At 40.1% G+C, this 27,728-nt stretch overlaps 1 protein-coding gene across 1 annotated transcript in view; it reads left to right on the top strand.

The window, feature by feature from the left end:
* LOC124608423 (polyribonucleotide nucleotidyltransferase 1, mitochondrial) overlaps positions 1–27,728 on the top strand; it is a 142,776-nt gene that overhangs the window by 75,741 nt on the left and 39,307 nt on the right. Inside the window, exons 5-6 of the mRNA XM_047139984.1 lie at positions 10,887–11,050; positions 20,414–20,601. Coding sequence (XP_046995940.1) covers positions 10,887–11,050; positions 20,414–20,601 — 352 coding nt within the window. The remainder of the gene's footprint in view (positions 1–10,886; positions 11,051–20,413; positions 20,602–27,728) is intronic.

Here is a 27,728-nt window from a genome sequence, read left to right as displayed (position 1 = left end):
TTCCTGCATCTCAGCAGCTTCAGTGAAGTCAACTTGCACTCTGAAAAATGCATTGCTGGTGGTTACAGGATCACTCCAACACTCTCCCAGTTCCCACCAGCCATCTCCACCTGTATAAATTAATCAAATATTTTCCTTCTTGGGTTCAATTTGTTCTTCTTGGAGACAGCTTCCTCTTCTTGGACATTATGAATTAGGTTTTATTTTTTATTATGTATTCTTTTCTGTTGTTTCACCCTTAATACTGTCCTGCATCCTGTTTTTTGCTAGCTGCAATTGTTGTGATAAATCTCATTTATTTGACCTCTTTGTTGGGAATTGTATGATTCTTGTCATATTTATTCAGGATTCCACTCGAAAATGCAATCGTTTTGTGTATTTTCCTTTTGACCCTTGTTTCTTGAAAAATCTTTATGCCTGTGCCATAAAATCTGTCAGTCCTCACTTGAAAAGATCACAATAAATTGGGGTGATGTAACACATTAGCCTTTATTAATCCTTCTAAACACATTAAGAGACAAAGAACCACCTGATAATGCCAACGAGTACTGGAATATGCTGAAAGAAGGAATCATTAAAGCAGGACAGCAAAATATAGGATATGTAAAAGGGAAATGATTAAAAAAAAAAAAAAAAAACCATGGGTCACACAAGAAATGATTTCCAAGATGGAGGAGAGAAGAAAATTGAAAAACAAGAACACTGAAGATGTAAAAAAGATATACCGAAGGTTAAATAATGAACTACAAAGAGAAACAGAGCAGGTTAGGAAAAAATGGCTAAAAGAGGAATGTGATGAAATTGAAGAACTGGACAGGAAGGGAAGTTACGACTTACTATACAACAGAGTAAAGACTATGGCATGGGAACAAAACAGAGAAGGAAGTGCTACTATGGAAATTTTGAGTAAAGATGAAGAGGTAGTGTACAAAGATTGTGACGATGTCCTCCAGAGATGGGAAGAATATCTAAAAGAGCTATATGACACAAATAGCAAACCAGACACTCTGGAACTTGAATCACACAACAGTGTAAGTGATGACGAGAAAGGACCAACCATCATAATGAAGGAAGTAAAGTCTGCCATAGCTGCAATGAAAAATGGCAAAGCGGTAGGTACAGATACAATACCAGGAGAAATACTGAAATGCTTGAACCAAGATGGAATAAGAGAAATATTGAGGTTATGTAATAAAATATATGACAGTGGTGAATGGCCTGAGGACTTTCTGACAACAGTAATGGTTCCATTACCGAAAAAACAAGAAACCAAGAAATGCAGCGAGCACAGGACAATCAGCCTCATTTCACATGCAGCCAAAGTGATGTTAAGAATAATTAATAAAAGACTTGAAAAAGTAATGGAGGATAATCTTGGCGAGGAGCAGTTTGGCTTTAGATGGAATATGGGCACGAATCTTGGGAGAAAGGTTTATTCAAAAAGGAAGAGACCTATATATGTGCTTCATCGATCCAGAAAAGGCATTTGACAATGTGGTTTGGGACAAGCTGGCAACTATAATTAGGGAAAAGAGAGTGGACTGGAAAACCAGAAGACTTGTAAACTCATTATATCTTAATCAAAAAGTTTCAGTTAAAGTGAGAGGAGAAAGTACAAACTGGATCAGACTAGGAAAAGGAGTAAGACAAGGATGTTGTCTATCACCTACTCTTTTCAACCTCTACTTGGAAAATATGATTGACCAATGCTCATTAGACGACAAAGGAGTAGAAATTGGAGGAAGAAGAGTAGTGTGTTTGAGGTTTGCTGATGACATGGTCCTTTTAGCCACAGGGCAAAAAGAATTACAGGATTTGGTGGGCACCATTGCAACTAACGGAAAAAAATTGGAATGAAAATTAACACAAATAAAACAAAAGTATTGGACTAGGAGGAAATAAGGAAATAAAAATTATGCCGAATCGAGAAATACTAGAACAGGTGCAAAATTTTAAGTATCTTGGAAGCAGGATAGACACCTACTGGAAGTGCACCACAGAAATTAAAACAAGGATAGCAATGGCAAAAGAGGTGTTTTGTAAGAAAAGGAGAATTTTTTGCAGCGGTCTGGACAGAGAACTGAGAAAGAGACTCATAAAATGTCTTGTATGGAGTGTTCTTCTATATGGCACTGAAATATGGACTATGAGGAAAAAAGACAGAGAAAGGCTGGAGGCTTTTGAGATCTGGACATGGCGGAGGATGGAAAGAATAAGTTGGATGGACAGAGTAAAAAATGAAGAGGTACTGAGAAGAGTGGGAGAGAAAAGACATTTACTAGATGTAACAAAGAGAAGAAAAAGAAATTGGATTGGGCATATATTAAGAAAGAATGACGGACTGATAAAAATAGTTTTAGAAGGTTATGTAGAAGGCAAAGGAAGTGAGGAAGAAAGAGAATCCAGATACTGGATTACATGATGGACGGTACAACATACAGCAGCCTTAAGAAGGAAGCAAAGGATCACAGAAAGTGGAGAGGCAAAGGACCTGCTAATATAGCAGATAACTGATGATTATGAACACATTATCCCTTATTAATTCTCTTTCCAAATTTTGAAAAGCAGATTGACATTCCTCTGTCCACACAAAAGCACAGTTTTTCCTTAATAAGTTTAAGTTTGGAATGCTGGAAACACGCCCCTTTACAAACTTATGGTAGAACCTGCAGAACATGAGGTAGGCTTTGAGTTCTTTCTTGATTTTAGTTGGTTAAAACTGTTACTAGCTGCTAATTTTTCTAAGTTCTTACCAATCCCAGATGTCGTAATTGCATGCCCCAAGAATTTAATTTCCATCTTAACAAAGTTACCTTTCTTTAATTTCATAGTCATTCCTCCAGCTTAAAAAGCTTTAAAAACTTTATTCACTAATACATAGTGTTTGGTCCAATCTTGCATTGCAGTTAGCATGATGTATATATATGGTGTACTTAAACCAGAATGTACAACCTTATAAGGAGCAACATTTATCAGCAAACAGAAATCCAATGTGTTTACACGACACAGGTGCTAATGGAATTGGCCAAAATCCTGCTCTCAAGTCATGGATACTCATGATCATTGTTAAATCTCTGTAGAATCTCGTTAAGTCACTCAGGTCAACCAATTCCCCCTTTTGATATATATATATATATATATATATATATATATATAAAAAACAAAGATGAGGTGACTTACCGAACAAAAGCGCTGGCAGGTCGATAGACACACAAACAAACACAAACACACACACAAAATTCAAGCTTTCGCAACAAACTGTTGCCTCATCAGGAAAGAGGGAAGGAGAGGGGAAGACGAAAGGAAGTGGGTTTTAAGGGAGAGGGTAAGGAGTCATTCCAATCCCGGGAGCGGAAAGACTTACCTTAGGGGGAAAAAAGGACAGGTATACACTCGCACACACGCACATATCCATCCACACATACAGACACAAGCAGACATATTTAAATATGTCTGCTTGTGTCTGTATGTGTGGATGGATATGTGCGTGTGTGCGAGTGTATACCTGTCCTTTTTTCCCCCTAAGGTAAGTCTTTCCGCTCCCGGGATTGGAATGACTCCTTACCCTCTCCCTTAAAACCCACTTCCTTTCGTCTTCCCCTCTCCTTCCCTCTTTCCTGATGAGGCAACAGTTTGTTGCGAAAGCTTGAATTTTGTGTGTGTGTTTGTGTTTGTTTGTGTGTCTATCGACCTGCCAGCGCTTTTGTTCGGTAAGTCACCTCATCTTTGTTTTTTATATATAATTTTTCCCACGTGGAATGTTTCCTTCCATTATATATATATATATATATATATATATATATATATATATATATATATATATCAATATAATGGAAGGAAACATTCCACGTGGGAAAAATTAAATATAAAAACAAAGATGAGGTGACTTACCGAACAAAAGCGCTGGCAGGTCGATAGACACACAAACAAACACAAACATACACACAAAATTCAAGCTTTCGCAACAAACTGTTGCCTCATCAGGAAAGAGGGAAGGAGAGGGGAAGACGAAAGGAAGTGGGTTTTAAGGGAGAGGGTAAGGAGTCATTCCAATCCCGGGAGCGGAAAGACTTACCTTAGGGGGAAAAAAGGACAGGTATACACTCGCACACACGCACATATCCATCCACACATACAGACACAAGCAGACATATTTAAAGACCAATATGTCTGCTTGTGTCTGTATGTGTGGATGGATATGTGCGTGTGTGCGAGTGTATACCTGTCCTTTTTTCCCCCTAAGGTAAGTCTTTCCGCTCCCGGGATTGGAATGACTCCTTACCCTCTCCCTTAAAACCCACTTCCTTTCGTCTTCCCCTCTCCTTCCCTCTTTCCTGATGAGGCAACAGTTTGTTGCGAAAGCTTGAATTTTGTGTGTATGTTTGTGTTTGTTTGTGTGTCTATCGACCTGCCAGCGCTTTTGTTCGGTAAGTCACCTCATCTTTGTTTTATATATATATATATATATATACACACATTTTTAAATGTCCATGCCTCAATCGCTACTCTCACTCCTCATTCTTTCCTATTTACAATGGTAAGCAGGTTGTTATATCCACTATTACTCCTTCCAGTATCCCCATTTTCTAACTTTCATCAATCTCCCATTGAACTGGTTGTTTCTTACATAGTGTAACCAGATAAGGGTGTACAAAAAATTGGTTCATTGGTTATTACTTCCATGCCATTCTTTACAACCATCACTTATCAGAAAATACTTCACAATTGTTACTCAAAATGTCATGCTGCTCAGATTTTTGTATCCTTGTAAGATGTGGTATTTCATATACTATTTCATTAAAGTCATCGTCCTTTTGACCAGTACTCCTCAGATTTTGCAAATAATAACTTTCAAAACCATTATCTATGCTAGCATTCCTGGCATTGACTTATATTGGAAAGATTTATATTGTTCTTTATTTTCACAATCTAGTTCTTCAGATGCCATTTCTAAACCAAATTTAATAGTTTCATTATTATGATCAATCATTACATCCTATTAGTAATCCAGTCAATCCCAAATATAGCTTCTGCACTGAGCTCAGAAATCATTAGAAACTCTTGCCCAAATTCATGTTCTTTTATTTCAAAATGTGAAAGAACTTATTTGTATGTAAAGCCCGGTTGCCTCCTACACTTTCAACAACTGACGCAGGCATATTAACTAGTCTTGTTTAACTTTTTATATATTCAAAAAATGGCTGAGGAAAACCCTAATTTGTGATTTAGTATCCAGCTTTCTATTGATATGAGAACCTGCATTCCATTATTATTATTATATATCTAAAAACAAAGATGATGTGACTTACCAAATGAAAGTGCTGGCAAGTCGACAGACACACAAACAAACACAAACATACGCACAAAATTCAAGCTTTCGCAACAAACTGTTGCCTCATCAGGAAAGAGGCAACAGTTTGTTGCGAAAGCTTGAATTTTGTGTGTATGTTTGTGTTTGTTTGTGTGTCTGTCGACTTGCCAGCACTTTCATTTGGTAAGTCACATCATTTTTGTTTTTAGATATATTTTTCCTACGTGGAATGTTTCCCTCTATTATACCCCCATAACAAATATTGTGATTCCCTTTCATCTGGAGGCCTTTTGGGTTTCCAATCACCATGTCTTTAGTGATCTTTATTTGGTGCTGAATACTTATAGTCTTGTTCAGTCATTTCTTTTTTTGGATCAGTTTCAGTTTCTGCATTGTGTATATTGACACTATGATTAACACACTGCACTCGCATTCGGTAGGATGGTTTCAAACCCATGTCCAGCCATCCTGATTTAGGTTTCCCGTGATTTCCCTAAATCACTTCAGGCAAATGCCAGGGCACAGTCGACATCCTTCCCTGTCCTTCCCTATTCCGATGGGACTGATGACATCACTGTTTGGTCCCCTCCCCCGAATCAACCAACTACCCTCATACTTTGTATAATCTTCATTATCAACTACATTATCCCGCATTTCTGCCTTTGGTTCTTTATGCTCATTTCATATATCAGGAACACGTCATTTGTAATGATGATAATTTCACCATACATTCGCATATCCTTTGTGATACTCCTTATGTCATTAACAACAGTCTCATTTTCATCATCTACTTCTATAATTTTTGTGGTTCTCTCAGTTTCCCTACACACATCTTCATCATTAGCAGTTTGTATACCATGATCAGCACTTTCTATAATTACGCGCCGTTCTCCTCCTTATTGGGTGCCATAATATTACGAATCCCCTTTCCTTCCGTGTCACATTCACATCTTTTTTGCTGTTTTCTTCATATCCTCCCATTTGCATTGCCTTAAACCTCTTCATAGATTATCAATTTGTTCTAACCAATTAACCATGCCCAATAGTTTATTTTCCTTAATATCCCCCATTCTGATCTTAGATAAACTGCTGTTATAACTTCTTTTTTTGATGTCTTTGTCCACTACTGGCACTACAGCTGGTTTCTGCAAAATGAGTTCAATGCTCGCATCTGTGACATCATCCCATTACTCCACTGCCATAGTCACTCCTTCAGCATAGACCACTTATTGGGCTGCTCTACCCATTACAGTCTGCAAGGGTGCAGCTTCTGTGTCAGCATGCTTTTGATCACTTGCCTCCACTGAGTTTGTGTTACACACACCTGGTGCAATGGTTCTATAACCCTACAATGCTTCCCTGGAATGGATTTTGGTTGAGGTAATTTCTGCTTAGATCACAGTTGTGTTTCTTATTCATGGGCCAAGAAAGTCTCTTGACATTTAGTTTGGTGTGCAGTGTAGGCAGCCATCAGTTTCCCTCCTTGTCTTCATGTCATCATGAGGTTCAGTTCCTGTCCCCCATCTTGCAAAATTAAATTTACTGTATCCATGGCCTCCATGCATCTCATTGACCCGCTATCTTTCATTATAATTTTTTTATTGGTACCTTGTGCATTCTGGTTGTTATACAGGCGAAAATCACTGATCTCATATCAGTTGCCTTTGTTCTCCACACATTCCAGAAACATAGCAAAAGTCTTGTTGTTACTACATATGTATCGCATAAAATCTTGTGGAAATTTATTTCAAAGTTTGCAAGACAATGTCAGATTCTGAGTATCTACTTCTAAGATGTGCTAGTTCTTGGAACTGGTTTTCACAAAATAGTGTTTCTTCCCCTGTTGTCATACATTCTGGTTATAGTAACCTCCCACCACAAACAATCCTGGTTTTGTTCAGTGTAGTAGTCAGACACTATCTGAACTCAGTGAAATTCATTTGGTCTGTCCTTAAAGTCAGACCCCAGCATTTTGCAATTCCCAGAACACTTATTACAACATTCATCTTTTTATTGTTAGCCACATTGTCAGGAAAGATTCCTTATGAAGTCTACAGTTTGTTATCCTCTCTGTCTTTTGTTCAGGTCAAATTTCTCTTCACTGTCGTAATTTTTATGTTGACAACTCTGTCTACAAAGGAATTTGTCTTATCTTTGATTTTCTTTTCAAAGTCATAAATCGTATCTTAAATCTCAAAAGTGTTGTTGACACACATCTATTCACAAACTCAGTACAAATACAGCCTCGAATATTTCTGCTTTTAAAGTAGACATTTTATTGTTCAATTTTATCTGAATTACAGATGCAACACTTCACTGGATTTTTTCCAACTCTGATTAAAATTTAACATAATGTTGTTTATTTGAACCTGCGTATATGCAACATTTGCAGTCAGATTGTCCTTTTCTACTCTAATATTTTTAATGTTTTTATCCAGAACATCTGGCATTTTCTCTACAGTATCAATTTTTCTTTCTTTTTTTTTTTTTTTTTCTACCTCGTGCTTCAATATCACTGCCAATTTTGCTACTGTGTTCCTCAATTTTCTTGTCCATTTGGGTACCTACTATTCAATTTTGATTAGATATTTGTGTGGCCAAAATTCTTAAAAATAATTCAAATGTAATTGCCGTTTGGCAGTTTGTTCTGAAACTTTCCCATTATTCAATTCTGTTTTGTTCATTTCGTACTCAAGTTCTTGTTTTATTTGTGTTACATTGCTAGTTTTTCCAGCATTGCTCACATATTCATCACATTTCATCCACTATTCCATTCTTCTTGGTTTGCTGGTCACATTCCGCTACTTTCCTCGCATCCAAGTCACATTCTATCACTTTCCTTGCATCCATCTTGGTATAGTAGCTAGACCATAAATTACTATTTATGTTTCCTGTTATGTATGGTTAAAGATTACTTTTTTGTAAAGCTGTTGGAAATTCATGCCGTTAGACACTATGTACATATAGTGTCCTTTGATGCAGGCACCCTTTATAACACTGCTTTTAATGAATGCGGGTTAATTAGTTTACCTCTTCTCCCGGTCTAAGTGAATATAACCATGTGGATACAAAAAAAATGGTTGCCAAATTGAGTAGTCATCAATAACTTCTTTTTCTTTACATTGAGACTTCAGAAATAAAATGTAGACTTGTACTGTTGGAATTGGTGAGAACATGTTAGCAACATCAGTCACTCTTAATCTGTATACAGTTTCCTACTATTAAAACTAAACTAAACTTCGCCCAAACAGGCCATGGAGGCCCAACAGTACTGACTGATCGCCGTGTCATCCTCAGCCCACAGGCATTACTGGCTGCAGATATGGAGGGGAATGTGGGCAGCACACCACTCTCCTGGCCGTATGCCAATTTACGATACCGGAGCCGCTACTTCTCAGTCAAGTAGCCCCTCAGTTTGCCTCACAAGGATTGAGTGCACCCCGCTTGCCAACAGCACTCGGCAGACCAGATGGTCATCCATCCTACTGTTAAGCATGAACATATTAATGAAACTCTCCACACTGTAATATTTGCTAACTGCTCAGCTTAATAAACAAAATACCTCTTTAATTAAAATTAATCAATCACTGATCAAAGCACTTTCTGGAATATGGTGGGAACCTTAGGATGTGATGTCATTCAACAACACTCTTAGTAGCCCTTTTGTACACACTAATTCATGGCATATATGTTAAATTTTGTAGCGCTAATTTAAACAAAAGTAATTTCAGACCATTAAAATTTAAACCAATTATTTTCTTTAGATATTTGTTTTTTTAGATCTCATCAAGCAATTTATGAACTGCTTTACATTTTATTAAACAGATTTAATAATATGAATCATGTCTTTAAACACTTAAATTAATTATTAATGTTAGCAAAAATCCAGCTAATTAATTTCTCATTTTGGATACTCAGAAACTTTCAGAATCAGCAACAGGACCCTTACACAGGTTATGTGACTTACGCCAATGACATTCTTGTTACACATGAACACTGAATTTTACAAATGTATTGACACAATGCCATGGAAGACTGATTCGTGCACTGTTACAAGTCTAAATAATCTGTACATTGCCTGGAGATGTGTTGGATGGATGGATGATGTGGATGTGTGGATTTGGAGGGGATGACGGCAGAGAGGAAGGGGAAACTGTTGGATGACATTATGTAGATGGTTTGTTAGCAGAGATTGAAAGCTAGGATGTTACAGGAGGGAAGGATGTGATGCAGGGATAACTCCCACCTATGTGATTCTGGAGGGAAGGCTCCAGATGGCACTAGTTGTGCAGCAACTATTGATCCTCAGCAAGTTGTGTTCTGCAGCATACTGTGTCACTGGGTCATGAACTCTGTTCTTGTCCACAGTTTCGCAGTGGTCATTCATTCTGGTAGACATCTGGTTGGTGGTCATGCTTTCATAACACTTGCAAGATAAATGATATTGACATGGCTGCTTTCACAGGGAGTGGAAGTGGGAGTGGGAGTGGCATAAGCAAAGGGATGGACCAGGAAGTTGTGTAGGTTGGATGGGTGACAGAATCCCAATTTAGGAGGCCTGGGAGGATTGTGGATAGAATGTCCCACATTTCCGGGCATTTTGATAGATAAAGCCCTAGCAAATGATATGGTACAGTTGCTACAATTCAGACTGGCGTTGGATGACACTGGAGCACCTATGCACCTGATTCTTGGGGTAGTGTGAGGATTAGAGCTGTGTGAAGACATGACACAGGAAATCTGTTTGCGGATTAGATTTTTGGGGGTAGTGCCTCTCTCTGAAGGCCTATGTTAAATCTTCAGCTTCTGGGTAAGGAAGTTTTTGTCACTGCAGATAGCCTGGCCACCCACGTACAGTGTACATTGAAATATAGAATATAAACATTGGCTGTATCTCACATGGAAGAGACATTCATATTACTGGCAGTGTTTGTAACACTACGTGTCATAGATCATTAGCACATTGTAATCACACTCCATCATCACAGCTTAACCACAAGATGAATGGCAGTCATAAAAACCAAATACTCCCATTGTGGCAAATTATTATTAATGTCTGAGTAGTTGAACAGTACATTGAGCTGCTACCTCTCTTGTTGTAATTTGTTTCTCTTTTGAAGCCTGAAAAAAAAAGACTTAGTCTAACGAAAGTGACTTAGTCTAACGAAAGTTAGTTGGTGAAGAGGTTATGGCTGAAGTAAGCTGTTTTTCATAACTAAGAAAACCATTCTTTTAACCTACAAAAAATGATAAAAAATATTCTTAACAGACTTAACTGAGCTAGAGATTAGACTGTTCAGCAAATCAATTTTATTTTTATTATTATTTTTTCGTTTATGTGACTGATTCTTCTGTCATCCATGTGTACTGGAATCTTTCTATACAATGTAAGACATATAATGACAGCAATAGAAACAAGGTGACAAGATGAACAAAAAGTCATTTCTCCTATTAATTATTTTGGCAGGTTAATTACTGAGGGTGAAGACATAAATGTTAAATCTTCTTAATATGTTGTTAGTTGTACTGTTATTTTGTTGAGAATAAGAAGTAATTAATTGTATTTATTATTTAGGATCCTCTTCAATGGCATCAGTGTGTGCAGGAAGCCTGGCTTTAATGGATGCTGGTGTGAATATTAGTGCACCAGCCGCTGGTGTGGCCATTGGTCTGTTTAGTAGATACCCCAAGAATGATACAAAGCACATGGAGGATTACCGCATCCTTACAGACATACTGGTATGGTATTCTGTGGGCTTGTATAAATAATTGCCTTTCATTTAATTGTAAGGAAGATGGTCCCTGTTTATTTTGAGATAGCTGTATGTGAAAAAAGGAACACACAATTGGAACAGAATACAGAAATGTTTTTCACTAGATGAGTTTATTTTTTTCCCCCATATTGATGAGCATATGGAAGACTAGTAGAACCAATTGTCCGTGTACAAAAAATCCTTCCTGTCATGTCAAAAAGATTCAATACTTTATATATATATATATATATATATATATATATATATATATATATATATATATATATATATATATTTTTTTTTTTTTTTTTTTCCCACGTGGAATGTTTCCTTCCATTATATAGATTCAATACTTTGTTACATATGAAAAGTAGTATATTGAAAAATGAGTAATTGTATCTAGCAGTTTGTTATGCATTCAAGGCTTGTATTTGAGGATGGGGGGGGGGGGGGGGGGGGGGGTGCACCAAAGTGATGTTATTGAGGAAAAAGACCTTGTTTCACAAAGCCCCTAGCACCCAACACACGTTGGTCTATTGATTTCTCATATGATTTCAAACGCATCCCTGTTGGTTTTTGAACATTTTCGAACAAATTCTAAATCGATTTCTGAAAGAATCGTAAGTTGATTTTTGAATGCATGCATAGTGTACATGATGTCTGTGCCAGGGGAATCCCCGTCACATCTAGAAATAAACTTTCCTGCAGACAAGTGGGGACGGGTCTATACAAGCTGAGCGGAATAAAGCCGAACGGATGAATGCCAGTCGCTGTTTATGTGGTTGACTGGGTTTGCAAATGATCAGCGTTGTTATAACTGCTAGTGAATTCCATAGATTCAGACTACCAGAGTGGGGGGGGGGGAAAGAAAAACGACTAACAGGAATAACAGGCAACAAAGATTGCATATTGTCTCCTCCGTGTGTCCAAGAAAATGAAATTTTGACAGAAAATTTTTGGCCAGACCGCTACACTGCTAAGGGCCAGTTATACAGTCCCCGGCTAGCAGCCGCTAAAATTCTATTCTGGGAGTAGCGTGGAAAACGCGTTATACGATCACGTAATAACACCCAACCAGATAACTAAACCGGTGACAAAATTAACCAGAGAATAAGTTTTGACACTGGCAGGAATAGTTACAGAATTAGTGATAAGATTGTTTGTTATAATGAGGAAGGAGAAGAAACGGGGACTCTCACAAATTACTGTAGAATATGACGACTCAAAATTTATTTAAAAATTTAGTACTACTACTTTTCGATCTCATGCTTCAGAAGCTAGAGAGTATGAATGAAATGTGAAACTATTTCCTAAAACAAAACTTTTTGCTTGTAGTAGGTCTAATAGGCATTTGATATTGGTACTTCGTGAATAGTATTCTGTCGTGTTATACAAATGACCATTTGTGCCAAAACAGTCACGTTTATTTGGTGTGTGTAACAACTGCTGCAATATTGGGCAGGCCTATTTCGTTTTATATAGCAGTGACAAAATACACATAATCAGATCGAGAAACCACACCAGTCTTGGGTACAGTTTGTAATAACAGCTTTTCTAGTATTAGACGGCATTTCGTTTTTTCATGTAGCAAACCGTTGACGAACTTTGATGAGGTAGTAGATTCTTTCCCAGAAAGGAAAGTATGCCATATAAAGCTGTAGCAAGATTAGAGAGAAAAGAAACTAGGACTTAACGATTGTAGAAACGTGTACTGTCTTGCTTGACTACTCCTTTTATGTATCCTGTATTTAATTTTATGTCACACAAATCAGCAAGTTATTAGCTAATAGACAATAAAGACTGCAAATTTTCTGAAGAGTTCTTGTTCTGCCTGTTACAAATAATCCCAACCAGTATTAATTCCGAGATTTTTTTAAAAGAGGAGCAGGATGTCAATAAAGAGGAGCAGGATGTCAAACTGGCCGACTGGGAGCAGGAGAGGCACCACAGGACATTTTAATGTCCACTGGCGTGAATATAGTTTGATGGCACCCATTCCATTACAAAATATTACTTGTTTAAATTCCACAGAGCAAAATACAAGAGACGTGCGATGGAAGAATGCTGTGTGGAGAGGCGTGGCACTGCACTTTGCCACACTTAAGACCGAATAACATGTCTTACATTCCCTCAAATATATATGTTTTGTGTATAAGACTCTTCAGAAAGATGTGTGCTACAAAATGAAGATATTTTTGAAAAGTCGATTTTTAAATTTTTGGCTTCCTACCTCAAATGCTCAAGGGAGGGGGGAGCGCCATTACCTAATATCGCCCTGGTTCAGAAATATCCTAGATCCGGACCTGATTTACAGAACAGTTTGAATTGTAGTGAGAGGTGATAGTCTCCACGTGACCCGTGTTTATGTTAAGTAATTTTGCTGTTTCCTCTTCGTTTATTGCTCTCACTTCAAATGAAAACAAAATGGATTTTTGTGGCCAGGAGCTATCAAGTGAATTAAAATACACTCACATAATTATGGAAGGCTAAAATATGTAATTAGTTTCAGATTTTATTTTGTTTCCACCTTTCTGACAGTCAAGCGTTAATCGCCTTGCAGAACAATGAAGTTATTTTTGTCAGTTTGTTAAAGAAATTTGACTTTTACTAATCTTTTCTGCTGAGGCAGTCAATTTATTGGAAACTAAGTGTTTAATTCCACACTATTCGTTAGTTTCAACTGTTCGCTGCATTTCAAGTTCACGTTTTCATCTTCTAGTACATATGGCATTATGCCTTAATAAAGAACTAAACATGAGATAATACAGTACAGGTACTCCGAGAAAATTTACATCTGAATCTGGACATACAAATGTGCATTTTAAGCAGAATGATGCATTTTAGTGTAGTTCACAAAATTCCCATACTCTTGGAGTGTCCTCTAATGTCTTGTTTCTTTTATGACGTAATGTAAGATCTTTTAATGTTTTACACGTACGAACATACGGGCTTCCTGTGTCGTCATAGCTGCGCAAGCGCTGCGACACCTGTTATTTGGCGTGCTCTGGCAACTGCTGAAACAATTCTATTTCTAACAGCTCGTGGGAAAATATTGCGAATAGTTGTTTGGAAAGCATTACTTTCAAAGTAAATTTCCTTTTATGCAAGATGAACTCTGTGCGCGAAAATGTCTGATGAATTTCTTAAATCACAGAGCATTTGACTCTCATTCAAAAATCAAATCTTTGAGGGCGACCATTTAGAATATTTTCGAGCTCAGATGATCAGACATTTATGTCGTTGTTAAAAAATTTACTGGCACATTTTTGTGATGTATCTTTAAAGTGTAACACGCGCAAAAATGATCATTATGTGTTAAAGCTTAGATTCTCTTGCAGCTTATTAATCTTAGTGACCAATATTAAACGTGAAAGCTTTTCTTTTCTTGTAGCAAGTCTATGTATATATGTATATTAATTTAAACCATTACCTTTTCCAATTTGTGTGCGCGTGCTACTTTACAGTGATGTTGCTATTGGCTGGCTACATCACGTGTCCCATGATCCGAATATCCGCTGTCATCGGCTGACGAGATCACTTGACATGAGCTACAACTGGCTTACAAAAGCGCATCACAATCTCGATTTCAATCCTTCGGAAAGTAACATGCGGTGTTTGGTGGAATTCAAATTTATACTTTCGTAATATGAAAATATGCAGTGTACATGTTGCTGCACATCAGACATCTTTCTAAAATGTGTTTTTTCCCTTGAGTTTCGTTGTCTAAAGTGCCGGGAAATTCTACGCCGGTGTATAAAACCACAACCATTTAAAGGATTGATAAGTTTTACAGTTTTGAGGAAAAGTATACTGTTACTTAACACGAAAAAAATGTGTTTTCATCTGGGAGAAAGTGTATTTTTAACCGGGAAATCCGGGAAAAATCCGGGAATTTTTTTTCGTTGCCCATGTATACACCCTGAACAACTGCACCCTGCACTGCACAAAAAGTCATTGGCACATGTACTTTCCTGTATATGCCCACCCGTGATAACGCCTGACCCAGCCTCCATGATGTGTGCACAACACCCATTAACTACCAGTGTGATAGATACTACTGCACCTAAGTTTAAATCACCAATATTGCTATTCACACACTCATCCGAGTAACCCACAGTTTTACATCATCTGCCACTACAGCCAATTCAGACTCTGAATCTCACAAGATATTATAGCTGATAATTCCACATTATTATTATTATTAACATCCACAATTTTACTACCTTCTGCATCCGGTAAATTCCCAATATTAATGTCTTTCCCCTGACTGTCTGCTTTCGTGCAAGCCCCCCTCTTATTTAGCATTCCCAGATGCCTGCAGTTTAACATTCCCAGGTGGCCATCATAATTTATGTGTGGGTCAACAATCTTGTCCTTGCAACTGGTCCACTTTTCCGCCTTTCTTATCTCTTATCTGTAAACAGTCAACAGGTTTAACTCAGACAGCAGTAGTTGAACTACTGGGGAAGAAGGTAAGCTAAACTATGCCTGTTTCTCTCATAGCCTTCAGCTGCTTAAACATGTCTGAAATACCTTCTCTCATTGGAACCATCTTAACTGCCCAAGATCACAATGTTTCTCAAGAGTAACATCTGGTGTTTTCAACTACAATACTGTGAAACCTCTGTGTAATAAATATAACAAAACAGAACAACAGGGGACCCAAAATCAAATGATCAGAAGGACTCTTGAACATAACACTATGTTAACATTCCTTGTTCTAAGTCAAGTTTTCCATCTGAGTGGCTGCTCATGGTTCTCACTTTCAAAAATAACTACAAGTGATAATTGCACCTTTCCCTCTGCAGGCGCGAACTAACTTACATTTTCACACGCCCTCAGAATGTTATCAGAGTTTACTTGCCATGCTTCACATATGAGAACAAAATTAAACGTCTGATGGAAGACCCACTAATTCTCCATAACACTAGCAGGGGTAGGAGGGGGGGGGGGGGGGGGGGGGGGGACACAGTCACCCTGCTGTGTCTTGATGCTGCAAACGATTTGTAAGTGCCAGGGGTGAATGACCTCTATGGTGGATGGAAGAGCTGGGCTGCTAGTAGTCAGGAAGGCCTGCTTTCACACCCCGGGTATGGCTGCAGCAGTGTGATGGGTAGGTGCAAAGTGTATGCCCAATGTCCTATCATTACAGATAATCTTTTATTCCACACTGCAAGACACCAGTTGCAGTGGTGCTAGGTGACACAGCACCCCAAGACACAGGCCAGACTCAAAAAGTGAAGTGTGCTTGGGTCAGCAAGTGGTCTCATGTCTCAGCCAATGGTGGTATTGCATTGTGAGCAAGTGGTGTGGTCAGCTCTCTTGCAGTGTTGCACTGACCCAGGCCACGAAGCAGGGAGGTATGTGGCAGCCACAGTAGGCAGCTGCGCTGTTGGTGTCAATAAACAGCTCAGTGCAAGATGCATTGGAGCATGCAAAATTAAACTGAGAACCCCAACACATATGCCAGCAGCTCACAAAGGTGACATGTGCCTACATAGGGCATTGATTAGCTACAGAATTTGGTCGCATAGGGCGATGAAGAACAGTAAAATCACAGTCAGTGGTGACTGGGCAGCTACATAACTCAGGTACGAATTGTGTTTCCCAAAGGTAGGCAACCAGTGGCAGATGGAAGTTAGCCAGGAGGTGTCACACTGGCTGGAAGGTCCAAGTCAGCAGCATTCAGACCTCGTATGGACAACAGGCCCGTAGCCAGTGGAGACAGCATCTGTTGGTGGCAGCTTTGAAGATCCATTTCTTAGCCTGGTATATTCTTCCCCTTGCAGCTGGCTGGCTGCTGGTGATGATTGAAAGCTGCTTTTCTAAAATGAGTAGCATTTATACAAACTCAGTCTGCTATTGCTTCTGAAATGGCAGTGCTCCTCTCTCCTAAGAAATAGCAGTGCTTCTCTCTCCTAAGCCATAAAAGAACCAGACAAGGCTGCTGGGCAACTATGACAGTGCTGCTCCAGTCTTTACAGTTTGTCAGCATTTAGTGTGCAGAGCATGGTCAAAGCAATACCACCTTCATAACATTGATGCAGCATAGGTTGATGATGTCTTCAATCAAGTAATTGAAATTCATTGTCATCTGAAATGGAAATAACACACTGCACACACTGCGCGGGATCGCTTGGCGAGATAGATAAACTGAAAAAATAACCTGTTGTAACATATAGTGAGCCTTTGTTTCATCACAGAACAGGAAGTAAGTGTGTACTTACATGACCATATTGTTTGGCAGGAAGAGAACACAGAGGCAAGAAAAATTGAAAGGGTTGAGGCACAAAACCCAACAATGCTGGAAGTGGAAACAGTGATAAATAAACTAAAAAATAACCGTGCACCTGGTGAAGATGGGATCATGTCATAACTAATAAAATCAGGGGGGCAACCTCTAGGACATGAAATATTTACACTAATAAAGAACATATGGGTAAATGAAAGCATGCCGGAGGAGTGGAATACTGGAATAATATGCCCAATATATGAGAAAGGAGAAAAGCTCAATTGTGAAAACTATAGAGGCATAACCCTACTGAATATGATATATAAGATTTTCTCTGGAGTGCTGAATGAAAGAATACAGAAGTGCACTGAAAAGATACTCGGAGAATACCTATGTGGATTCCGATCAAACAGAGGTACATCGGACCAGTTGTATGTTGTTAGAATGTGGATTCCGATCAAACAGAGGTACATCGGACCAGTTGTTTGTTGTTAGACAAATAACGGAAAAATTTTATGAATATGATATAGATCTCCACTTCCTGTTCATTGACTTTGAACAAGCTTTTGATAGTATTAATAGACCAGCATTGTGTAAAGGGCTGAAAGAATTGGACATCTGTGATAAACTGATAAGATCAATCGAGCTAACAATAAAGAATACAAAAGTAAATGTGAATAACAGAATGACCAGGCAGTTTGACTTGAGGATGGAGTGAAACAAGGTGATGGCCTCTCTGCAGCAGTGTTTAACTTAGCACTGCATGGTATCGTACAAAAAGTAGATAAAAGAGAAGCAATAATGATGAAGTCCAGCCAGATATGTGCATATGTAGATGATATTTCCACCATGGCAAGGGATGTAATATCACTTAAAGAAATATATGGACAAATGGAAGCAGAAGGAACAAGATTTGGACTTACTGTAAATGGAAGCAAGACAACATATATGGTTAAGTCCTATACTGAAGCTAGAAGAACATCACAGGTCCTGAAGATCTCTGATAAATGCTTCAAAGCTGTTAGATGCTTCCATTGTTTAGGTGTTCTCCTAACCAATGATAATAGTATGAGAAAATGTATTAAAGGAAGGATACAAGCAGAAAACAAGGCCTATTATGCAAACCTTAAGACATTCAAGAACTCTCTAATTACAACAACGATTAAACTGACTGTATACTATTCATTTATGTGACCTGTTGCCCCACATGGATCAGAAGTGTGGACAGTGACAGAGGCAGACAGTAACAGTCCAAGGGCATCTGAAAGAAAAATCTTACGAAAAATCTATGGGCCTGTGAGAGAGGCAGAAGGTTGGAGAGTGAGACAAACCATGAAATACAGGAGCTTATACAAGGGAAACATATAGTGAAATTCATCAAATCTCAAAGAATATGTTGGTTAGGACAGGATGCCCAAAATAATAATGAATGCCAGAATATATTCCACCAGAAGGAAGGGTAGACCAAGACCTAGATGGATGGACAATGTGCTGGCTGACCTTGCTAAGATGGGGATCCGTGGATGGAAGAAAAAAGCTGAGAACAGAGAGATATGGAGGAAGGTTGTTGAGGAGACCAAGGCCCACCAAGGGCTGTAGTGCCGAAGAAGAAGAAGAAGAAGAAGAAGAAGAAGAAGAAGAAGTCATCAAGGATACCTGAGTGGGCCTTTGGCTCGAAAAGCCAATATCAATAACGTTTTGTAATGGTTCACACGTTTACACTTGTTGATGGCCCAGCATTGAAATCTACAGCAATGTGTGGAAGGATTGCACTTCTGTCACGTTGAACAATTCTTCTCAGTCATTGTTGGTCCCCTTTGTGCAGGATCTTTCTCCGGCCGCAGCGATGTCGGAGGTTTGATGTTTTACTGGATTCCTGATAGTCACGGTACACTCGGGTTCCTGATAGTCACGGCACACTCGTGAAATTCTCGTATAGAAAAATCCCCACTTCATCACTACCTTGGAGGTTCTGTGTCCTATCGCTCATGCGCCAACTATAACGCCACATTCAAACTCACTTAAATTTTGAAAACCTTCCATTGTAGCAGCAGTAACCTATCTAACAATTGCACGAGACACTTGTCGTCTTACATAGGCATTGCCGACTGCAGCACCATATTCTACCTGTTTACATATCTCTGTATTTGAATACGCATGCCTATACCAGTTTCTTTGGTGCTATGAAAACTGCAGTCGAACATGTTTCAACAAGTTTGCTTTGTTCTTTCATTTTTTTCTTCTTTTAAGCTTGCAAATTTATCTGTTGTCTGTCTGTTAAAAAGTATGAGTTTTGCCAAAGTTTTCCTCTACTGAAGGCCATCACTATTCAGAATGGTGAAACTAAAGCTGACTGAAACTGTGACATTACCAAATTATTACGCAGGCAACTGCTGGTATAAATTCCTGATTTTCAGCATCTTTGTGCAAAATACTATTTATGTCTGATACTGTGCACCTAAATTATCTTAGCTGATACAAACACAGACCAAATCAATCATTTTATTGTATACCTTCACCTGTTGTTGTATCGATCAGCATCTTCACTATGTAAAAACTAATATCAAAATTGCAGACAAAAATAACAAGCAGCACAATGCTCCAAATGTCTGCTAAAATCAATGAAAGGGCCACAAATGCCCCTCACTTTTTCATAGAAGTCTTATGCTCATTTCCTGTTATGTCAGTGATATGGTGACTAACTGTTACATAGGAAAGTTTGATTTGAAATTTGTCTTGTGTTCTACTATTTTAACCACACACTGTCATAAATTACAAACAACTCTGTGCTCCAGTCATCCACAGCTGTGGTAATAATACATCCTGCAAAAAGAACACTGCACACAGCTATATGATAATTTTTAATGTGACATGATCTGTCCCATGGCATATACCTTTAGGTGTATGTAATACTTTAATGATTAAAAGTATTGTGTATGGATGTGACTATAGGCCATGAAACCGGCCGTGTCCCATTAAAGTTTATCATACAACTCTGTGTGATGGCGCTTTTGCAAGATTGTCATAAATGATTTAATCTAAATAGCAGGATGTAAACACCATTGCTTTTATTGTCGTTTTATCTATTATGCCCATATCTATTTTACCTTTTTATAGGGCATTGAAGATTATATGGGAGACATGGATTTTAAGTTGGCTGGGACTAGAAAAGGTGTGACAGCACTACAGGCAGACATCAAGATACCAGGCCTTCCTCTGAAGATTGTAATGGAAGCTGTCCAAGCAGCCACGGAAGCAAAGTCGCGCATTATAGACAAAATGAATGAGACACTGTCTAAACCAAGGTATGGTCATGTAAATCCGTTAAATAAAATTCAGTTTTTTACAATGTGAAAGATGTGCAGCATTTCAAATAAGATTTTTATATGTGACTTGTAAGATTAAGATCAAGAGTAACAGCAAGGTAGACTATATTTACCCTTGGTAACTTAAGTGAATAAATAATGTGCAGACTTAGAGAGGCATAGATACTTGATATGCTGTCAAAAGTCAGAGTTTAACTGCAGCTATCTGCTGAGTGTTTAGGCATACAAACCTATGATCATCAATGCTTTCGTACAGAGTAAATCATTTTACACTTACTACTGAGTGCAAATGTAAAGCAATCATTTCTCTTGTCTCTTGATATTCACTGTTGAAAATGCAGTTAGATACCTTTTTATCTCTTCACTATTAACTTGAACTGTAGCAATAGCTGACAACCATGTGTACAATAGCAGAGAATAAAACATAGAAAGCAATCAATAGTTCAACAAGGTTGTTACCACACAAAACATTGCATAACACTGTGGTACTTATTCTTAGTAGGAAATATTTGGAATGTTGATTGTCAAGATTGTGATGGATTGAATGTTTTGATGAGTTCTTTAAATAAACAATACTGTGTTGTTATACAGTGTGAAGCCCCTCTTTTGTACTTTTCAGGGTACTTACAAACTGGTGGAGATGACAGGATAATGTAAATGGTGGGAAATCACTTTTTAGTAATATACTTAATGAAAATATTGGAAAAGTGTTTCCTAGACACATCAAAAATGTTTTGCATCACCCCAGTTCCCAGAACTCCTGAAGATAGACATTGACTGTGGATATTGTATGTCAGACACAGTCTCTTTGACTGTTTAGAGATGTCACTGAACCTGCCCAAAGATGTAAACAACCACGTATGCACAGCGCCTGTTACACGGAGGGGTCCGACAGCCGATCAGTTCCAGTCATTCCACCAGGAAGGAAGTACACAGCTTGTGTTGTCCATAGTTCAATCATGCCTAGACAGTCAAGTCCACATATCAGGATTGTTACTTTGTGCCAGGAAGGGCTCTCAACAAGGGAAGTGTCCAGGCCTCTCGGAGTGAACCAAAGCATGTTCGTACATGGAAGAGATACAGAGACAGGAACTGTCGATGACATGCCTCGCTCAGGCCACCCAGGGGGTACTACTGCAGTGGATGATGGCTACCTACAGATTACGGCCTCTCCAGCTGGAGGTTCGAGTCGTCCCTCGGGCATGGGTGTGTGTGTTGTTCTTTCCATAAGTTAGTTTAATTAGTGTGTAAGTATGACCTTATCAGTTTGGTTGCTTAAGAATACACACACACACACACACACACACACACACACACACACACACACACACACACCCCTACACCTACAGGTTATGGCTCAGAGGAATGCCACCATGTTGAATAATGCTTTTCGTGCAGCGACAGGACCTGTGCGCAATAGACTGCATGATGCACAAGTTCACTCCCAATGTCCATGGTGAGGTCCATCTTTGCAACCATGACACCATGCAACGTAGCACAGATGGGCCCAACAACGTGCCGAAATGGACCACTCAGGATTGGCATCACATTATCTTCACCTGTGAGTCTCGCATATGCCTTCAACCAAACAATCGTTGGAGACATGTTTGGAGGCAACCTGGTCAAGCTGAATGCCTTAGACACACTGTCCTGCAAGTGCAGCAAGGTGGTTCCCTGCTGTTTTAGGGTGGCATTTTGTGGGGCCGACGTTTGCCACTGGTGGTCATTGAAGGCACTGTAAAGGCTGTACAATACATGAAAGCCATCCTCCGACCAACAGTGCAACCATATCGGCAGCATATTGACGAGATATTCACCTTCATGGATGACAATTTACACTCCCCTCGTGCGCATCTTGTGACTGACTTCCTTCAGGATAATGACATCGCTCGACTAGAGTGGCCAGCATGTTCTCCAGACATGAACCCTATCAAACATATCTGGGATAGATTGAAAAGGGCTGTTTATGGACGACATGACCCACCAGCCACTCTGAGGGATCTACACCAAATCGCCGTTGAGGAGTGGGACAACCTAGACCAACAGTGCCTTGATGAAATCGTGGAGAGTATGCCACGATGAATACCGGCATGAATCAATGCAAGAGGACGTGCTACTGGATATTAGAGGTACCGGTGTGTACAGCAATTTGGACCACCACCTCTGAAGGTCTCGCTGTGTGGTGGTACAACGTGCAATGTGTGGTTTTCATGAGCAACGAAAGGGGCAGAAATGATGTTTATGTTGATCTCTATTCCAATTTTCTGTACAGTTTCTGGAACTCTCAGAACTGACGTGATGCAAAACTTCTTTTGATGTGTGTATTTAATGTTGTTATGTTCTATCAAGCAGTGAAGAAAAATCCAGTTAATATTATTTTATAAAACATAAATAAGCCATTTTATTAATTGTATTGGCCTGTAAATTGAAACCTTTAGTCTTACTAAGTTTGATATTTCATGAACAAATAGATACTTCCTACTTTTATTACAAAAGGGAAAAAAATCAGAATTACATTTTGTTTCAGCTTCTTCTAGTGAATTTTTTTCTGTCTTATCGCCTAGTTCATAAATATATTCAAGAAATTTTGTATCTAAATCTGCAGCAGAAATATTCATTATATTTACTACTCACCAAGTGGCAGCAGGAGAAAACAGGTGTAATAGATAAAGAATTGTGCAAGCTATCAGAGCTAGTGGTTCCTTCTTCTGATGGGAGGTTGAAGGCAAAGGAAGAGGAATGAAGGAAAAAGACTAGCAAGATTTAGAAAATGGGGTGAGTTATGGAAAAGTTGGCTAGAGAACCCTGGGTCAGGGGAGACTAACCAGACATAATGAGAAGGAAAAACAGTCAGTCTCCCTCGAACCAGGGCTCTGGATGGCATTTCCATCTCTCTGCCCATTTCCTAAACCTTGTCAATTTTTTCCCTTCATCCCTCTTTCTACCCCTTCATTCCTCCTGCCAGAAGGAACCAATGGCTCTGGCTCCGAAAGCTTGTGTGTTTTCTTAACTTCTATGTATGTTTGCTCCTGCAGCCGCTTGGTGAGTAGATTTTTTATCCATCCAGTTACCTCATACTAGCTGAGTACCCAACATTGCTGGGGTACATATTTTTTCCAATCTTCTATTAGGCCATCTCCATCCCCCGTCACTGTCCATCTACACCAGCCCTTCTCTCTGTCCATCTCCACTGCCTCCTCTATCTGTCCACCTCCACTGCCACCTCTATCCGTCCACCTCCACTGCCACCTATGTGTCCGCCTCCACTGCCCCCTCTATGTGTCCGCCTCCACTGCCCCCTCTATGTGTCCGCCTCCACTGCCCCCTCTATGTGTCCGCCTCCACTGCCCCATCTGTGTGTCCGCCTCCACTGCCCCATCTGTGTGTCCGCCTCCACTGCCCCCTCTATGTGTCCGCCTCCACTGCCCCATCTGTGTGTCCGCCTCCACTGCCCCCTCTATGTGTCCGCCTCCACTGCCCCATCTGTGTGTCCGCCTCCACTGCCCCATCTGTGTGTCCGCCTCCACTGCCTCCTTTATCTGTCCACCTCCACTGCCTCCTCTCTCTGTCCACCTCCACTGCCTCCTCTCTCTGTCCACCTCCACTGCCTCCTCTCTCTGTCCACCTCCACTGCCTCCTCTCTCTGTCCACCTCCACTGCCTCCTCTCTCTGTCCACCTCCACTGCCTCCTCTCTCTGTCCACCTCCACTGCCTCCTCTCTCTGTCCACCTCCACTGCCTCCTCTCTCTGTCCACTTCCTCCTTCTCCATCCCCCACTCTCTGTCCACCTCCTCCTCCTCCATCCCCCACTCTCTGTCCACCTCCTCCTCCTTCATCCCCCACTCTCTGTCCACCTCCTCCATTCCTCCATCCCCCACTCTCTGTCCACCTCCTCCTCCTTCTCCATCCCCAACTCTGTGTGCTCCACTTCCTCCTCCTCCATCCCACATTCTGTGCACTCCACATCCTCCTCCTCCATCCCGCACTCTGTGTGCACCACCTCCTCCACCCCCACTCTGTGTACACCACCTCCTCCTCCTCCACCCCTACTCTGTGTGCACCACCTCCTCCTCCTCCTCCACCCCCACTCTGTGTGCACCACCTCCTCCTCCTCCTCCACCCCCACTCTGTGTGCACCACCTCCTCCTCCTCCTCCACCCCCACTCTGTGTGCGCCACCTCCTCCTCCTCCATCCCCCACTCTGTGTGCACCACCTCCTCCTTCTCCATCCCCCACTCTCTGTGCACCATCTCCTCCTCCTCCATCCCCCACTCTCTGTCCACCTCCTCCTCCTCCTCCTCCTCCTCCTCCTCCTCCTCCATCCCCCATTCTGTCCACCTCCACTTCCTCCCCCCTCCTCCTCCTCCTCCTCCTCCTCCATCACCCATTCTCTGTCCACCTCCTCCTCCTCCTCCTCCTCCTCCTCCTCCTCCTCCTCCTCCATCACCCATTCTCTGTCCTCCTCCTCCTCCTCCTCCTCCTCCATCACCCATTCTCTGTCCTCCTCCTCCTCCTCCTCCTCCTCCTCCTCCTCCTCCATCCCCCACTCTGTCCTCCTCCTCCTCCTCCTCCTCCTCCTCCTCCTCCTCCATCCCCAACATCAGTGGCAGATGTGATACTGTCTGCGAAAAGTGTTGTGAATAGAGCTAGTAGCAATGAAGTACTGAACTGAAACATCTTGCTTGATGCAGTAGTTATTCGTGTGTTTCAGTGTTCATGGCATCAGTGAAGACACAATTAACCAGACTAATTGGTGTCTTAAGTCGTTCAGATAATCAAAACTCCGGATAATTGAATGCACAGGGTTTGTAACGTAAATAGTGGCAACTATTTAGTCACAACCAATACGAAAGAATTACATGTTTACACCTGTTACTGTCCTTCAAAGTAGTCACCAGCTTTGTGTAGAACCCATTGCCAGTGATATAAAAGACGTAGTATAACGTTGGCAGAGCCTGTTCTGTTGATGGTGCAAGTGGAGTGGTCTGAAGTTATGGTGATTCTCATGTGTGACTTTGATGGTGTTATCCTAATGCATTACGTTCCACCACAGCCGACCGTCAGTGCAAAGTATTACTGTTCGTTTTTGGAGCATCACCTGAGACCAGCTTTGCGAAAGAAGCAGTGTCACTTTATGCGCAACCCACCCATCATTTTGCAGGACAGTGTGCGGGCGCATACACCGCAAGCTGTGGCTGCTCTGTTCGGTCGATGGGACTGGGACGTACTGTACAATCCACCATACTCTCCGGATTTAAGTCCTTGTGGCTTTGATTTGATTCTGAAGATGAAGGAACCACTTTGTGACATTCACTTCAGAACTGTTCCAGAGATTCGACAGGCAGTAGACCGCTCCATTCACACCATCAGCAGAACAGGCTCTGCTAACGGTATACTACGCCTTCCACATCGCTGGCAATGGGTTCTACACAACACTGGTGATGACCTTGAAGGACAGTAACAGGTGCAAACATGTAACTCTTTGTATCGGGTGTGAATAAATAGTTGCCACTATTTAAGTTCCAACCCTCGTATGGAGAAAAGTGATTTTTGTATTATTAACTCTAGAAAGGTAACCTACATCATAAGGTTATCTTTTAGATACTTCGTCATATGGCTATCTCTCTATGGTGAAAACATAATGTTAGGTGTTTATTCAAAACAACAAAAACAAATTAAACTTATTAAAATCATCAAAAATCAATATTTATTCTGAGATTAGACACACATTTTCATGTGTAAATACATATTTTATTAAAATTGCTACAATACTGCAACCTTAATCACGAAATACCTAACAAAATTCACATAGGTCAGTCACTGTAGTTTAATTTTGTGTAAATGTTTAGTAGTTGTGATTTTGTGTAAACAATTTTCTGTCTTCATTGAAGCTACATCACAAATTCATTTTAATCATGGTTAATTGTATTTCTTTTATGAAACATTTGAAAGTTATTTCTAGGGCTAGAAATGCTTCTGCATGAGATGCATCACGGTTCCTAAATAACAAACATGGAAAGAAAAAAAAGTGTATTGGAGACATCACATCTGGAGACCCAAATCTTTTTATACACTTTCATACTAAATGTCTTTGTGTATTCGCTTTTTTTTACCGTCACCTATAGTTTTTTGACTTACAAGGGTAAAAAAAAAGCAGAAACACACAAACAACATACTTTATCTTAGCTCATTAGGTAAAGTTAATACTGCATTAAGTTGTGACTATCATGACGTAGTGAAACACAGTTTATTTTCATAATATTGTAGCACACGGGTAAAATTTTGCAATTTTGTACTAGCTGACACTGGTGGTTGTTATACCCAGAACCGTATACGTGGTGACCCTACCTGTGACTATCGAGTGTGCAGGGTACAGTTATCTGCATTTTGTGGCTCACGTCGCCACCAACGACATCTGTCACATGGTTTCTGAGCCCATCGTCAGTTCATACAGGCGGCTGGTGCAGGTGGTGAAGGCTACTGGCCTTACAGATGGGGTGCAAGCAGAGCTCACAATTTGCAGAATTGTTCTGAGAGTTGATCAGGGTCCTCTGGTTTGGAACAGAGTGGAGGGTCTCAACCAAAGGTTTTGTTGACTCTGTGATGGTCTTGAATGCAGATTTCTAGACCTGTGTTATCGGGTGGGAATTCGTAGGACTCCTCTTGATAGATTAGGCATGCAATACATAAAGGAAGTAGCTACTTGGGTAACAGAGTACTGGTAGAGTGCATAAGGGCTTTTTAGGCTGGGCGGTAGTTTGAAGTATCTGGTGAACACTTACCATTCATTACACAACAAGGGAAGTCATACTGCATTCAGAGTAAAGACACTGTTTGTCAAAATTTTATCAGTAAATTGTCAAAGTATTCATAACAAAGTTCCTGAATTTACTGACTTCCAGGGAGGTTTTCGTACTCAAATTACTCTTGAGGCTGAGAGCTGGCTGAAACCCAAAGCTCTGAGATATTTAAGGAGTCGTGGAATGTATACCAGAAAGACAGATTAGAGGTGATAGGAGGGGGAGTGTTCATTGCAGTTGACAAAAATATTGTCTCTATTGAGGTTGAAGTTGTGTATGACACTGGAGTTATCTGGTCACATATAA

The sequence above is a fragment of the Schistocerca americana genome, chromosome 1, assembly GCF_021461395.2.
Source record: "Schistocerca americana isolate TAMUIC-IGC-003095 chromosome 1, iqSchAmer2.1, whole genome shotgun sequence".
Taxonomy (NCBI): Eukaryota; Metazoa; Arthropoda; class Insecta; order Orthoptera; family Acrididae; genus Schistocerca; species Schistocerca americana.
Note: the sequence above shows the minus strand (reverse complement) of the source record. Positions and strands in the feature narration are given on the sequence as shown.